We start from the raw sequence: 13,403 nt of genomic DNA on the forward strand, positions 1-13,403 counted from the left end.
GGAAAAGCAGCTCTGAGATCATCGGGTCTGTGAGCTTTGAGTGCCACGTCCTTCCTGAATCGAGGGGCCGAGAACTGGACACAGCACCTGAGGTGTGGCCTCACCTGAGCCCAGTACAGAGGCATAATCACTGTCCTGGCCCTGCTGGCCACGCTATTGCTGACACAAGTCAGGTGCCATTGGCATTCTTGCACACCTGGCTCGTGTTCGGCCTCTGTTGATCTCCACCACAGGTCCTTTTCCTCCGGGCAGCTTTCCAGACGCTCTCCCCAGCCTGGAGCTGCAGGGATTGTTGTGACCCAAGTGCACGACCCAGCCCTTGGCCTTACTGAACCTCACACCACTGGCCTCGGTCCTTCCATCCAGCCTGTCCAGACCCCCTTCCAGAGCCTCCCTGCTCAGCAGGTCAATACTGCCTCCGAACCTGGTGTCCCAGCTGGAGCCTCCAGCCCCAGCAGCACCACAGCATGACCGGGCTGCAGCTCCCCACAACCCTGCCTTGCTCTGGCCGTCCCTAGCAGCCCGATATTGTCCCGGCATTGTCACGGTGCTATCCCGGCGTTATCCCAGTTTTATCCCAGTGTTATCGCAGCGTTGTCCCGGGGCCGCTCCGGGCGGGGCGGGGGCGGGGCCTCATCGCCCAGACCACGCCCAGACCCCGCCCCGAGCGCGTCCGCCCAATGGGGGTGGGCGTGGCGCAGCAGGGGCGTGGTCACAGCGGGCTCTTTCCCGCCCTCACGCCCTTGCCCGGTCCCGCACGACGCCGCTGTCGCCGCTGTCGCGATGTGGCGCAGCGCCGGCCCCGCTGGCGACGCGCAGGTATCGCGAGCGGCTCGGGGCCGGCTCTGAGGTCGGGCCCGGCCCGCGGGTCCATGCGGGTTTGGGTGCCCCGAGGAGCAGAAGGAGCGGGGTCCCTGTGGTGGTCCTGGGCCTGAGGGGGCCCTCAGGGGGCGATGGCGGGGCCGCAGGGAGAGGGGAGCGTGGTGGGGGCTGTAGAGCGGTGCCAGAGGCACTCAGGGCTGGTGGGGAGTGAGTGGGGAAAGGGCTGGCAGTGATTCCCTGCTGAGGGTCCGTCGGCAGCTGGGAGCTCTGCCCTGTTCGGCCCCCTCGAGTGGCAGGGAAGGAGGATTCCCTTCTCTGGGCTCACGCCAGGCAGGACATGAGCTCAGGTGCATAACTGGGGGACTTGACCCCTGTGAAAGAACTCGGTGAAGTCAAATTTCCTACTTCCTGTAGCACCTGCTGTTACTGTAAGGACTGGACAGAGCACTCCTGTTCCCCCCTGTCTGTATTTGCCTTTAATATACTCTTGTAGGGCAGAGAGATGTGGAGAAGCTGCTTAAACAGAGAAAATAAAACTTGTCTACTGTACTGCAGCACTGCAAAGACCTGTGCTTACAGTGGGGACTATAAATGAGAATTTTCTCCATAGTGCATGTTTCATATCTCATCGCCAGTGATTCACAATGTGTTTTATTTGAATTCAGCTTCTGCTAGTGAACAGAGCTATTTTTATGAACCAAATTCTGCTCCATAACTCTAAGCAATACTGAATTCTCTCTGTGATTCATGGTTGCTGACACGCAGATGGCATGCCTCTACAGACTCCTCTTCCCATGTGCTTATTCCATGCTTTCCTGAGAACTAGATGAGTGGAATTTTTCTAGGGTCAGGTTGTGTGGTGCTACTTGGCCTTATGAACCTTGCCATAAGCACTTCCTAGGTGTAACTTAGACCTTACAGTTCAAGTTGAAGCAGAATCTTTCCTCCATACCTTCATTAGAGCACTGAACCTGCAGAGCTGGGACTGACCTGTCCCAAAACTCTCTGGATTTGAAAGACAGCTGGGAAGGAAATAGAGAAGGAAGCAAAACTGAAAGGAAATGTTCAATCTGAGGAAGTAGGGAAGCAGAAAGAATTGTAGGGAATGCTTAGAGTGGATGGCTTCCATTTGTCTTGTGTGTCTGCTCTTGAGAGTCTATGGGGATGGCACATTTTAAACCTGTAGGAGAAGAGATTTTATTAGCCTCTTCCCTCTGGAATAAGATGTGATACATAAAAAAATCTCATTTTGTCAGCACTGTTCTCACTGCAGTGCAAAGCAGTACTAAGATAGAATTTTGCTTTCTGAAAGCGAATTAAGTGATTGATGTTTTTGTCAAAACATGTTGAAACTTTCTTTTTGTTGGTGTGTATGTATCAGCCTTTTTAACATCCAGCAGAGTGCACATCAGAAATTGGACTTTATGGGTTTTTTTTGTACAGAAATTGCTCTGTAGTTTTAAAATTAACACACATTCTGCTGGAATATTGCATGAAAATTGTTCTATACCTATAGTTTGGTAGGAGAGGAAGCTAGCAAACATTTCTCTCTTACTCCAGGATTAAATTATTTATATGAGATTAGGTTGCAGATGGCTGCAAATTATTTTTGCTCTTCCCAAAAGATAAATTGGTTTGGGAACTGTGCAGTTTCCTCCAAAGGAGTTGTTGTAATTTAGGACCGAGGATCTTGCAAATGTTTGAGTTAATTAAAAAGCTGAATAATCGTATCCTTTACGACAGTCATGAAACAACAGCTTGGTGTATGCCGCTCTCATTTTAAAATGTGAGTGTTAATTTTTGCAGTGTTTTCAGATGTGTTGCACACATTTTAGGTGAAGAAACACATGCAGAGAGGTGATACTATTTACTTTGAGCCAGAGTGGCAAAAATTAAGATTACAGTCAAAAGGTCAACCACAAACCAACCTTTTGGGTTTGTTTGCTGGATAGTTCTCTTAAAAAAGTTACAAAATTCTGAAAGTATGTCATAGAAAGAAATATTTTTATCCAGGAAAAGAAGTTGAGGCAGAAAAGCACTACAGGACTGTAACAGTGTCTTTGGTTGGTTGTTGGTTTGTTTGTTTGTTCTGCTTTGCTGTTTTATTTCAGAAGGCTGAGACCAAAGAGGAATTCGTAAAAGTTAGAAGGAGGGATTTGGAAAGGCTGACAACTGAAGTTATGCAACTGCGGGATTTCTTACCCAAAATAGTAAATGGAGATATCCTGGGGACATTCCAGAAGCTGGATGCTATTGAATCAAGTGAGTAGCACTATCTTACAAGCTCTTGCAGTTTCTGCCAGAGCTGCTTAGAACAAACTGTTGTGCCCCAAAAATAGTTGTAGAGTTTGTGGAGTTATTCCAGATTCAACTGTGTTGTTCAGTGACTGCTTCAATAAATTAATGTGTTTGTAGTGAAGAAAATTACAGGCTGCCTTAGGAATAATCAGACATGTCAAATTCATCTTTAAAAAATATTTTACTGTGGATAAAAACATACATAGTTCAGGTAGTAAGGGAAGCTGTATGAGGGAAAAAATGTATTTTCCTTTTGAGAAAAGGCAAAAGCATTGTGTTTTTCAGAAGGTCACTTTGCACAGAAGAAAAAAACCGCAACAAAATAATGGTAAATAGCAGTGGGCAAAAATTTGAAGGAAGAGTGAGTTAATCTTGTATCTGGCCTGTCTTGTTTCTTAGCTTGTATGCTTTACTAATTTACTGATTAAAAAAAAAGATACTGTAATAAAAGTCTTTTTACTGTTGTCCTCAAAGTCCACTTTTTCAATGTTGGGTTTCTCTGTGCATTATTTTTTTTCAAAAATTACCCCACTCCCAATGTGCCCTCAGGGCCAGCTAGGAGTCAGCTCCATCCCTAGCCTGTAGCTTCCCTGCAGCCGTACAATTTACCTGGATTTGGGTTTGCCTGAAAAGACATGCAACAAGCACTGAGACAGGTTCCAGAGAGTGTGTCTATTCTAAGATATCAAGTGATAAATGGGGAATTAATTTGCAACAGCCAGCTGAGGAAGAGCAAGACAGGGCCTCAAGGCCTGTGTGTGACAATGTAATCTATTGGGGCAGAGCTTCCAGCTGCCTCAGTGATCCAGTCCTTGGGAAGATTCTTCCGTGTCACAAGCAGTGGATAGGATCTGGAAGTGTTCTCTTTGTGCTCTTGCAAGGCATCAGGGACTGTTTCCAGTTGCATTAAGTGTTCAAGTTCCTTAATTAGTTTTTACCTACTTGTCTTGAGATTCCTTTCACTGGTCCTTCTTATATTCCTTATGCCAGGCATTGAGGAGATACTGTCGGGGCCATCCCGAGCAGGCTCATGGCATCAACCTGGGGATTTTAAGACTCCTTGAAATATTCTGCTGGCTTCCCAGCATTCTCTGGGTCCTCCAGGGCATGACCTGAAGCTGAGCCAGCCTTTGAATTCTCTTGAGTGTTTCTCCACTGTGGAGATTTCTCTTGCAGGTGATGAAGTCATTTGAATATTTATTCAGGCTCTGGCCATGTGTGCCCCTACAGCTGGACAAGTGGAGATTTTTGCTGCTGCACTCTTCTCCTACTTCTGCAGCATGAAATAAGGTAGACAGAAAGGAGGCTTTGGAGCGTACAAATCACTGAAGGTTGGGCATCACAGGGACACAAGCAGCCCTCACTCTCAGAATGGTGCTGTTTGCTACATTGGTGTTGCATGTGAAGCTCACAGGAGTCCTGGCAGCTCCTAGAGATGGTTTTTCATGTCGTTCTTACGGAAGCCTAATGTGTGATTTGTTCATCTCCACATTTCCATCAGCTGTTGCAGTTTTCTGGGTGCTGTTGAAGTGTGCTTGAGCAGCAGAGTCTCCTGCTCCTCAAGAAGTGCAGATTACAGTCAGAGACTTCCAACACCCCTGGCCCATTCAGCTGTGAGACTGATGGAGTCTTGAACAGCTTTGAGAAACCTTGAGATCTCTGTACATTTCACTGGTGTGTGTGGGTCAGTAGAACACCCATTTCCTGTGGCTTTCCTGGGGTGATGTCTGAGATCAGAGCTGGCAATGCTCAGTGCAGCTAACATCTACTTTTCAGGCTGTCGGCATCTTCATGAAGGTTTTTGCCAGGGTAATTGTTCATTTCGAAAAGAGGGTTCTGTTTTGTTCTCATTACCCTTCTCAGGAAGAGTGCTTGGCTCCAGGAGGCTTAGAAATACAGCTCCAGCAATTTTTCTGTATTATTATGGATATGTTTAGTGGAACTCACTCCACTTGGGAAGTGTTAAAAATAGCATTTAACATTGATCTAGCATTTGGATCAGTAGAATTGGAATTCCATCATTTGTTGGCATTCATCCCTATTGTACTCAGTTCTCCACCTCCCAGAGCTTTGAGATTACATCTCTGGCACAGAAAATCTCCTGGTATGACCTGTAACTTTCTGTGGGTGAGAACGAGTCTACCTCACATCTGAAATGAGGGCTTTCTCTTCCCTGTGCCCAGCGTCTCATTCTGCTTTTGAGTCTTTCTTTTCGGAGCAAGTGTCACTCCTTCCCAGGGCCTGAGTTACCCCTGCACTGGTGAAGTTACATATTTCTTCTTTGTGTGAAGGTGCCATTTCAGTTTTCTTTTTTTTTTTGTTTTTACTCACTATCACAAATTGGTAGTGAAAGCTGCTTCTTTGTGTGCAGAGCAAAGGCACAGCTGGGGAGCTTCCACAAACGAGGAACAACTAGAAGTAAGTCTCTTTCAGCAGCTTTCACTATTGTCCTTTTTTTTCCCCCTTCTACATAAAACATTGTGATACCTTTGAGGATGTTGACACATCCTTCTTTTATCTGAAGCCCTTTAAAAACCCCAGGTAGCATTGTGTTAATACTCAGTAGTCAATATTATTCTCCTGGCTCAGGTGTAGTTCCAGGACCTTTGAAGTTTGCAGGTGAAGGATGTGGCATCTTTGTGCGTCTGCTGGCTGTATTCAGGTTGCATCTATCCTCTCAAAGGCTGGAAGTGATTCTTCTCTTTCTGGAGCGCTTGTTTCCTTGCAGGGACAGAGATTTTCACTGGATGAATTTACCTGGCAAGGCTGAACAGATTTCTTGGCCTCCTATAGCTAAGCAGAGCATGTTCTACTCCTGCTCCAGACATCTAGGACTCACACCCACATAGTCAGAAGTGCATGAGACTGAACTCTCTTCACTTGACAGAAGGGAGGTTTCTTGCCACTGACCAGAGTTATCCTCAAAAACTCAATTAATCCATTCCTCCATTCTTTTCCTTTGCACTGCAGGTTGAAAAACTGAGTTGCTCAGAGAGTGTGTCCTGGCACAGAGATGTTTCTCAGCAGTGAACCCTTGCCTTGCCTCTTTGCTTTCTGCTATAAAATGTTGCTGGCTTGGAATCACATAAGGGCTGGGTGGAAATACATTCTATCTCTCCAGATAAATCAGCCACAAAAAGCTTTTCTCCTTTTATACAGGCTACTCAAAGCAATGTGTGTATATTTAAGATGATAAGCTTGTCAATTAAGACCAAAACAGGAAGATAATTCTTTTCAAATCATGTAGAACTACTAAATAGAATGCCAGAAGCCAAGTCCTTTGTTTAATAAGAACATATTTGGATAATTTTTTATGATGTCTTTTCATGATAGAATTTGATACGATTTTTTTGGTAATTACATTGAAAAATGCTGTCACATGTTGGGGGAAATATTTCAAGTGTGTGAAGCTGTAGACCAAACTGTCATGTTCAAGGGTATGGTGTTTGAAGTGGGGTGTAATTTATTTTTTTTTTTTTAACTAACCAGGGTTACAGTAGATGCTGTTTGGATTTTACTTTTTGGAACTACAAAAACATGTTTCCTTTTTTTCAGTATAAATACTAAGCATTCAAGACTGTGTTTTTATAAGTAACATACAATACACAGGTATTGTTCAAACTGTCCTTCAAAGAGAATTTTTTTAAACAGGCATCATGCTGGTGAAATGGAATACTTTTACCTTGATTTCTGTTCACTAAAATAAAGTGCCTAAATTAGAATGAATTTCTGATAACATCAGAAGTTTGATAACATCAGAAATTAATTTTATAAAGGAATCATAAAATTTGCTTGTAACTGACATAATGTTTAAACAGTTTATAATCATAGAATCACAGAGTGTGTTGGAAGGGATCTTAAAGATCATCCAGTTCTAACCCCATAAGGGCAACATTCACTGGCCCAGGTTGCTTATATTACTTTATAAAGATTATTTAAAAACATTTGGAATAATTGCTTTTCATTCCTGCTGTCCATGTAAGTTGTAAATTGTAGATTGAAACATTCACTTTTGATTACTGTTGGTATTTTTCTTAGTTTTTAATATAGTCACTGACTTGGGTGAAATGTCACTCACAGAGTTTTCATGGAAACCAACATGAAAACAAAGTAGAAAGCGGAGTAAATTTTAAAAAATCGTCTCAGCCCTCAGTATTTATCAGCTAGATGTGAATCTTTTAAATCAGAGTGTTGGTTTGCTTTCTCAGAGCTGTTGCCACACAGCAAATTGTGAGATTCCTGTTTAGCCACGGGGGGGTGATCTCGCACAAGCAAACGGCTGAGGCACCTCAGTAACGTGCACTTGGTGGATTCTCTTTGCTTTAATGCAGGCCCTTAACGTGTTCCTTCTTTCTTTTGTCTGATTTATCCTGTCACAGACCTGGAGAAAAAGGAGGAGGAAATAGAGCAGCTGAGAATGGATTGTGAACACTTCAGAGCGCGTCTGGAAACGGCCCAGGCAGATTGCATGAGAGAGAAGAAGGTAGATTTGCTGCCAGGACATTGATATCTGTGTGTTTGAGTTTTGATAACAAAAGCAGTAATGATAAAATTTTCATATTCATGCCACAAAATGAACCCTCAGTCTCAAAAACAGTTTGGGATTTCTATCCAAATAGTCATCCATATCCGTATTAACATGTTGAAGTAAAACACCGGGTATTTGGGAAGATAGCCGGAATCAAAAGGTCCTTCAGAGAATCAGTTCTTGTGAATTTAACATTGCTATAACATATTTGAAAAAAGGACAATAGAAGACAGTTTAAGCAGTGCAAGGTACAGAATGAAAGCAGCCTCTCTTGGTTTGCTGTGAGCTGTGTACCTTTGTTTAGTGTTAATAGTCTTTCTCAAAGCATCTATTGATCCAATTGCCATGTACAGCTGAGAATCAAAGAGCAATTTCAGGGCTCCTCTTGCTCTGTCAATATTGTATTTAGTGATTATGAGAGGGGAGATTGTTAACAATTAAGGAATAGCAAAGACACTGACTTCCCAGACTGTGAAGCCATTTGGGTTCAAATGAGATTCTCCGTGAGAATCAGTGGTGATTATTTGCTGCAAAAGTTCATTTCCTCGGAGCCACCGTCAGTAGTCAGCAGGTGGGGTTGTACAGCTGGCATTTGCCAGCCTTGGGATTGCACAAAGGCAGATGAACCACAAAACTTACTTCATTTTTGAAAAGGAATAACAGAGGGCTCAGAAATGCACTTTCAGTGCACATCTGTGTAGATGAGACACTCTGGAATGAAGTTTGATATGATGGAACTGTTGTCAATCTGGATATTCCTTATTTCAAATAAATATCTTCTGGGATAGACGTTGCAGTTCAGCAGTAGATACAGAGTTCATTTTGCTTTGCAGTGAGGTCTTCAGTTGCAGGATAAAATCCCTATAAAATTGAATGCTGTTGCTTTAGATATTAATGAAACAAGTCCCACCCATGATTCTTGTTGGTACTACAAAATAAAGGGCAGGTGCTTTGGGGTTATGATTTCTTGTGGATGAGTTTTACTTAAAGCATGGATAGATTCCTAGGAACAGTTGTTTTGGTGTTTCTGCTCCAGGCTCTTGTCCTCATGTCTCTGCTGTTGTGCAGTGTGTGGCAGTTGTCTGACCGGGTTCTGTTAAATGCCAGGAAGGTGTATTTCAGTGGATTGTGCTCATGATGTTGTGAAGGCCTTTAACTCCTCAGGATGCAACAAGATTGTGTGCATATATGAGTGACTTTTGTTCCTTTTAATCACTTTTCTGGTGTTTTTCATTTGGTTGTTGTTCTGCTCTAGGCATCCATGTGTAAGAGTTTCTGAATTATTTTCTACATATATCTCTTCTAAAGGAGAACAAAATTATTCACTGAAACAAACATGGAATAAATGCATTTCTGGTTGAGCAGTGTCCTTTTGTTAGGCCGTCATAAATCAACATTTTGCATTCCAAATTCTCTCTGCTGAGCTGTATCACTGATTATGGAATTCCTGTGCTTTCTGAACCCGAGCAAAACTTGAAGTGCACATGTTATTCTTGGCTAATGTCTCCTTTGTCTGTCTCTTTGCAGTTCCATACTTGGGCACTGCTGTGTTTTTGTGCCTTGACCTTTTCCTGAAGATGGTGGTGTTGCATAGCACAGGGATTGCTGGGTGATGTGAGCTCTTTGGAGCCTTGCTTCCAGCCAGGTTATTTGCTTTTGCAGGCTCTGTTTATTTTCCTGGCTCTTGCATGTACTATTTTGTTTTCCTTGCCTCATATCTTTGTTCTGATGTTGCTTTTGATCTATTAAAAATTCTGGCGTTTTTTTCTGCTGGCTTTGCATGCTTGTTGGGGGATCTAGATTTGGTATTACTGTGTTTTATGTCTTACTCAGTGTTAGCATCCAAATGCAAATAAAATGTTTTAAAGATACATTTCCCTAAGTTTAGGACAGTGTGGAAAAGGCAGGGAGAATATAGGGATTAGGCAGGGAGAATATAGGGATTAGGCAGGAAGATGCCTGAGGACATTTTGTGGATGCACATGGTGGCAGAAAAGCTGATAGACCTGACAGTGAGTCATGTAAAAGATGGAATTTGGCTAATTTGCTTAAAAACGATCAAAGTATTAAGAAATAAGAGACTTTTCCTGGGAGTTCTGCCTATGGAATCAGCAGCGAGCGTCAGTCTTTTGCGTATGTAGGCAAGAGAGACTCCAGAGAGTAAAAAACACACAGAAGTCTACTTGAGAAATGAAACTTGAACTTTACAAATCCTCACCTGCATATTCCATCAGCAGCAGTGCAAATCAGGCTGGAGGATGTGATCAGGAGGCTCAGTAAGTTGTTGGTGACAGAGCACACACAGCTCTCTACTGGTTGACACCATATTATGTAAATTGTCAGATGAGTTTATATGTCTATTCTTTACAAACTCTCAACATGAAGCATTGAGGTGAACCCCAAAACCAACAAGATTCTTAAAGTCTTGGTGACAATACATGGTTGAGAGTCTTGTTCTGCTTAGTTGCTTTCAAAATTGACATAGAAGACATTCCTTCTCATTTCCCCATGCTTCATCCTGACAGCCAAACACACTGGGAAGGCTGAGCTGAGGAGTTTTCTGCAGTGAATTTGAAAATATCATGTCTGTAAAATGGGCAGAGTAAGATCCTTCTGGTTTTTAACATTGTGCAATCTGTGATTCTCTCTGTTTTAATACTTGAATTAGCATAGTTTTTCTGGACTGGCTTTGGTCTTTCCCTGCAGCACTGTCTAATGCCACCCTACCTGGAGTTAGCTGGGAGCCCCCACCCACCTTGAGACACAGACTGCAGAATCCCTGCCTTGATCTCACTGTCTGTGCTGGCTCTAAACTGAGAAGTGCAGCAGCTTTGCTACTCCTGTGGCAGCTGATAGGAAGCCAGTGAAACCTAGAATCCTGCACAATTCCATGATACTCTTCCAGCCAGCTTCCCAAGTGATTGGAAAAAAGTACTGCCAAATGGAAGTTGTGCTCTGGTTCTCTAGGATTGATCTGTTCTCTCTTTATGCTTTGTGGCAAGAACCGTTTAGCAGCTCACTTAAGTGATCCTAGAATCATTGTGTCACAGAATAGTTTGGGCTGGAAGGGATTTTGGAGTTGTGTTACCTCATTCCAACCCCTGCTGCTGTGGGCAGGGACAACTTTCACTAGATCAGGTTGATCAGAACCTCATGGATCTACAGCGGTGCTTCAGCTTTCTTGCAATGGAAGGTGCTCCAAAGTTCAAACCTTAGGTGTGTTTTTCCGGGGACTCTGTCTTGCTTTGCCACTGCTGCTCAGGACTATGCCATCAGAAAAGAGTTGGAAGAGACAGCAGTATTTATCCTAGATATCCAGCAACTGTTCCATGTTGGCTGGAGCAGAAGCCTGTTTTGAAAAACAAAACAACCCTCCCCTCCTGTAAGATGTTTCCTGTATCTTTTGGAAGGTGTCAGGGAAGGCTGGCCTCTGATGCTGAAATCCCCTCTCTCCTGAAGAGACATGGAGCTGTTTGCTCAGGGGGAGATGTCTCCTATCAGTCTTTTCCAGGTGCCACTCAGTCTCGGTGGGTCACTTGGTTTGACCTTGTGGACAGTTTCTGGTTCCTGTCAGCCTGCACCACTTAGAGACAGCTCAGGAGAGAAGGAACGTGTCTGCAATGCTCTGGGTTAGCCTCCATTTCAGAGGTGGCCACGATTGTGTTTCTTGTTCTGTCCCTTAGCCTAGAAATTTGGTGTGGGAGACGTGAAGTGCAACCAAAATTTCCTTACACTGTTCCAGGAGAAACTGGACCTGCGGCAGCAGCTGAACGAGGCCAAGCAGCAGCTCCTGCAGCAGGCAGAGTATTGCACAGAGATGGGAGCAGCAGTGTGCACCTTGCTCTGGGGGGTGTCCAGCAATGAGGAGGCTGTGAAATCCATCCTGGGAGGAGTAAGTATGGCAGGTGAATACTGACCCCTGGCAATGCTCTCAGGCCTCTAAAACAAAGGCCTGGCTGTGGAACACGCTTTAAGGATGTATTTCAGAAACTGTCTGGACAGCAAAAATGTTTTCAGGTTTGCGTGTTCTTTGGGAACCATCCATTCTCATTTAAGAAGGGTTGGAGCTGTGAAGTGTTCTGAATAAATGCAGTCATTATTTCTTTTGTTACCAAATGAGGGTTATCTGTTTTCCACCACACACAGCTAAACTGGAAGCAAGGCTACAGTTAGCACAATGTAAATATCTTCACAAGCTAACAGAAGGAGAGAATAGTTCCTGGGTGCATGCAGGAGTTTCCATGCCTGTGGAGGGCTTGGAGGAGCTATTTCCATGGAGAAAAGACAGATCCATTGATTTTCAACTTCTTTAAATCTTCCTGCTGCCTTAATAAATGAATGACTCTTGAAAATTTAGAGACCCTTACTGCTCGTGGATCATATTAAATCATCAATGTTAAACATGGAAAAGTAGACTGTTTGGAAAAAAAAACCAGTAACAAACCACAAAAACCAAAACAACACCAGTTAATGACAATGGTAAGACTGCAACTACCACAATTTCACTGCCAAGTGCAGCTGATGGAATTAGGAGGGACTAGAGCAACAGGCCTGATAAAAATATGATTTTCATTCTTGACACAGCCAACATGAGAAGGAATTACTGTTTTTAATCTGAGTGAACTGATGCCACAGTTTCTTTTGGCTTGATTTTTCAGCAGCATGATGAACAGCTGAGTGAATAGGATTAGCTCGTTATTATAAGTGATAAACCAGTGTGTTTGTAAGAGTTCTAGTTGTGTGTTCCAAAATACAATTACAACTTTATATTGGATATTAGAAAGCTGTACAGTGTTGCCTTATTAGTGATAACTTGTGATGATTCCAAATGCAAGCAGCAGCAGTTACTGGGAAAAACAACTGTAAAACACTGTATAAATCAGTTAAAATTTAAAGAACGAGGCTGGTTTTTGAAAGCAGTCTTAAGTATTAATATTCAGTTGAATTAGGTAAAAAACAAAACTGTTGCCTGAAGATTTGTTTGAAGGTAAAAAACCCAGCTGTGAAAATGGAATACTTTGGGGGTTAGGTGGGTTTGAAATGCAAAATACTTCTAGTAGTCATTTCCAGCAATCGTTAAAGCCTGTTGAGCTGCTGCACTTCTGGTGAAGATCAGAGCAACATTTGGGGACATCATTTCCTTGGGATGGTGCACATAACACAGTAAGAAACGTGCCTGGGCTTGCAACAAGACTCCTAGGAAAAGCATAAATGGATCGTGTGGCATTGTGTCAACCACAGATTGCAACTGGCAGTGAGTCAGGTCATTAAAAGATGATGGAGATTTGTCATACAACATAATTGGTTTGGGTTATTTTGGGACAAGTTGTACAGCTTGAAGCTTCTTCCCTCCTCCCCTGAGAAGGTGCTGTGAAGTTTGGAAACGTATGAGAACATCAAGGGTGCTTTGAAACTGCTGCTGATATTTAAGCACATGGGGAAGGTGGCATCAATTCAGAATCATGTCATGCCTTAGGGAACAATGCCCAAGCTTTTTGCAGCTTTTGAAGCAGTACAGAAGTAGGTCTTTCTTCCAGTCCTGTAATGCAAATGGGCTGAAGTGATGTTAGTGACCGATCTGTGTTTTGTGTCCATAAGGGCTGGGAAAGTCAGAGCTTGAGCAGCGGATTTGTAATGTGGCACAGGTAGTTCTCAAGGCAGTGGGGGAGAGATGCCTGCTGGTTTTGCCCATGTTACTGGAGAGAATCTGAAGATACATCCAGAGAAGCACCATGAGAGAGTTTTCAAGGTTTGC

The 13,403-nt window shown here is 43.4% G+C and overlaps 1 protein-coding gene across 4 annotated transcripts in view; it reads left to right on the top strand.

Moving 5' to 3' along the window:
* The first annotated feature begins 742 nt into the window (after nucleotides 1-742).
* HSF2BP (heat shock transcription factor 2 binding protein) overlaps nucleotides 743-13,403 on the top strand; it is a 66,528-nt gene continuing 53,867 nt past the window's right edge. For 3 of the 4 annotated variants that reach the window (XR_009207553.1, XM_058419356.1, XM_040055933.1), the window contains exons 1-4: nucleotides 743-819; nucleotides 2,934-3,084; nucleotides 7,500-7,603; nucleotides 11,391-11,540. Coding sequence is in view for 3 of the 4 variants with exons in the window: in XM_058419356.1 (XP_058275339.1) it covers nucleotides 784-819; nucleotides 2,934-3,084; nucleotides 7,500-7,603; nucleotides 11,391-11,540 (441 nt within the window). In the remaining variant the exon portion in view is untranslated. The remainder of the gene's footprint in view (nucleotides 820-2,933; nucleotides 3,085-7,499; nucleotides 7,604-11,390; nucleotides 11,541-13,403) is intronic. The other variant, XM_040055935.1, reaches the window with a different exon arrangement.

The sequence above is a fragment of the Hirundo rustica genome, chromosome 2 (assembly GCF_015227805.2).
Source record: "Hirundo rustica isolate bHirRus1 chromosome 2, bHirRus1.pri.v3, whole genome shotgun sequence".
Taxonomy (NCBI): Eukaryota; Metazoa; Chordata; class Aves; order Passeriformes; family Hirundinidae; genus Hirundo; species Hirundo rustica.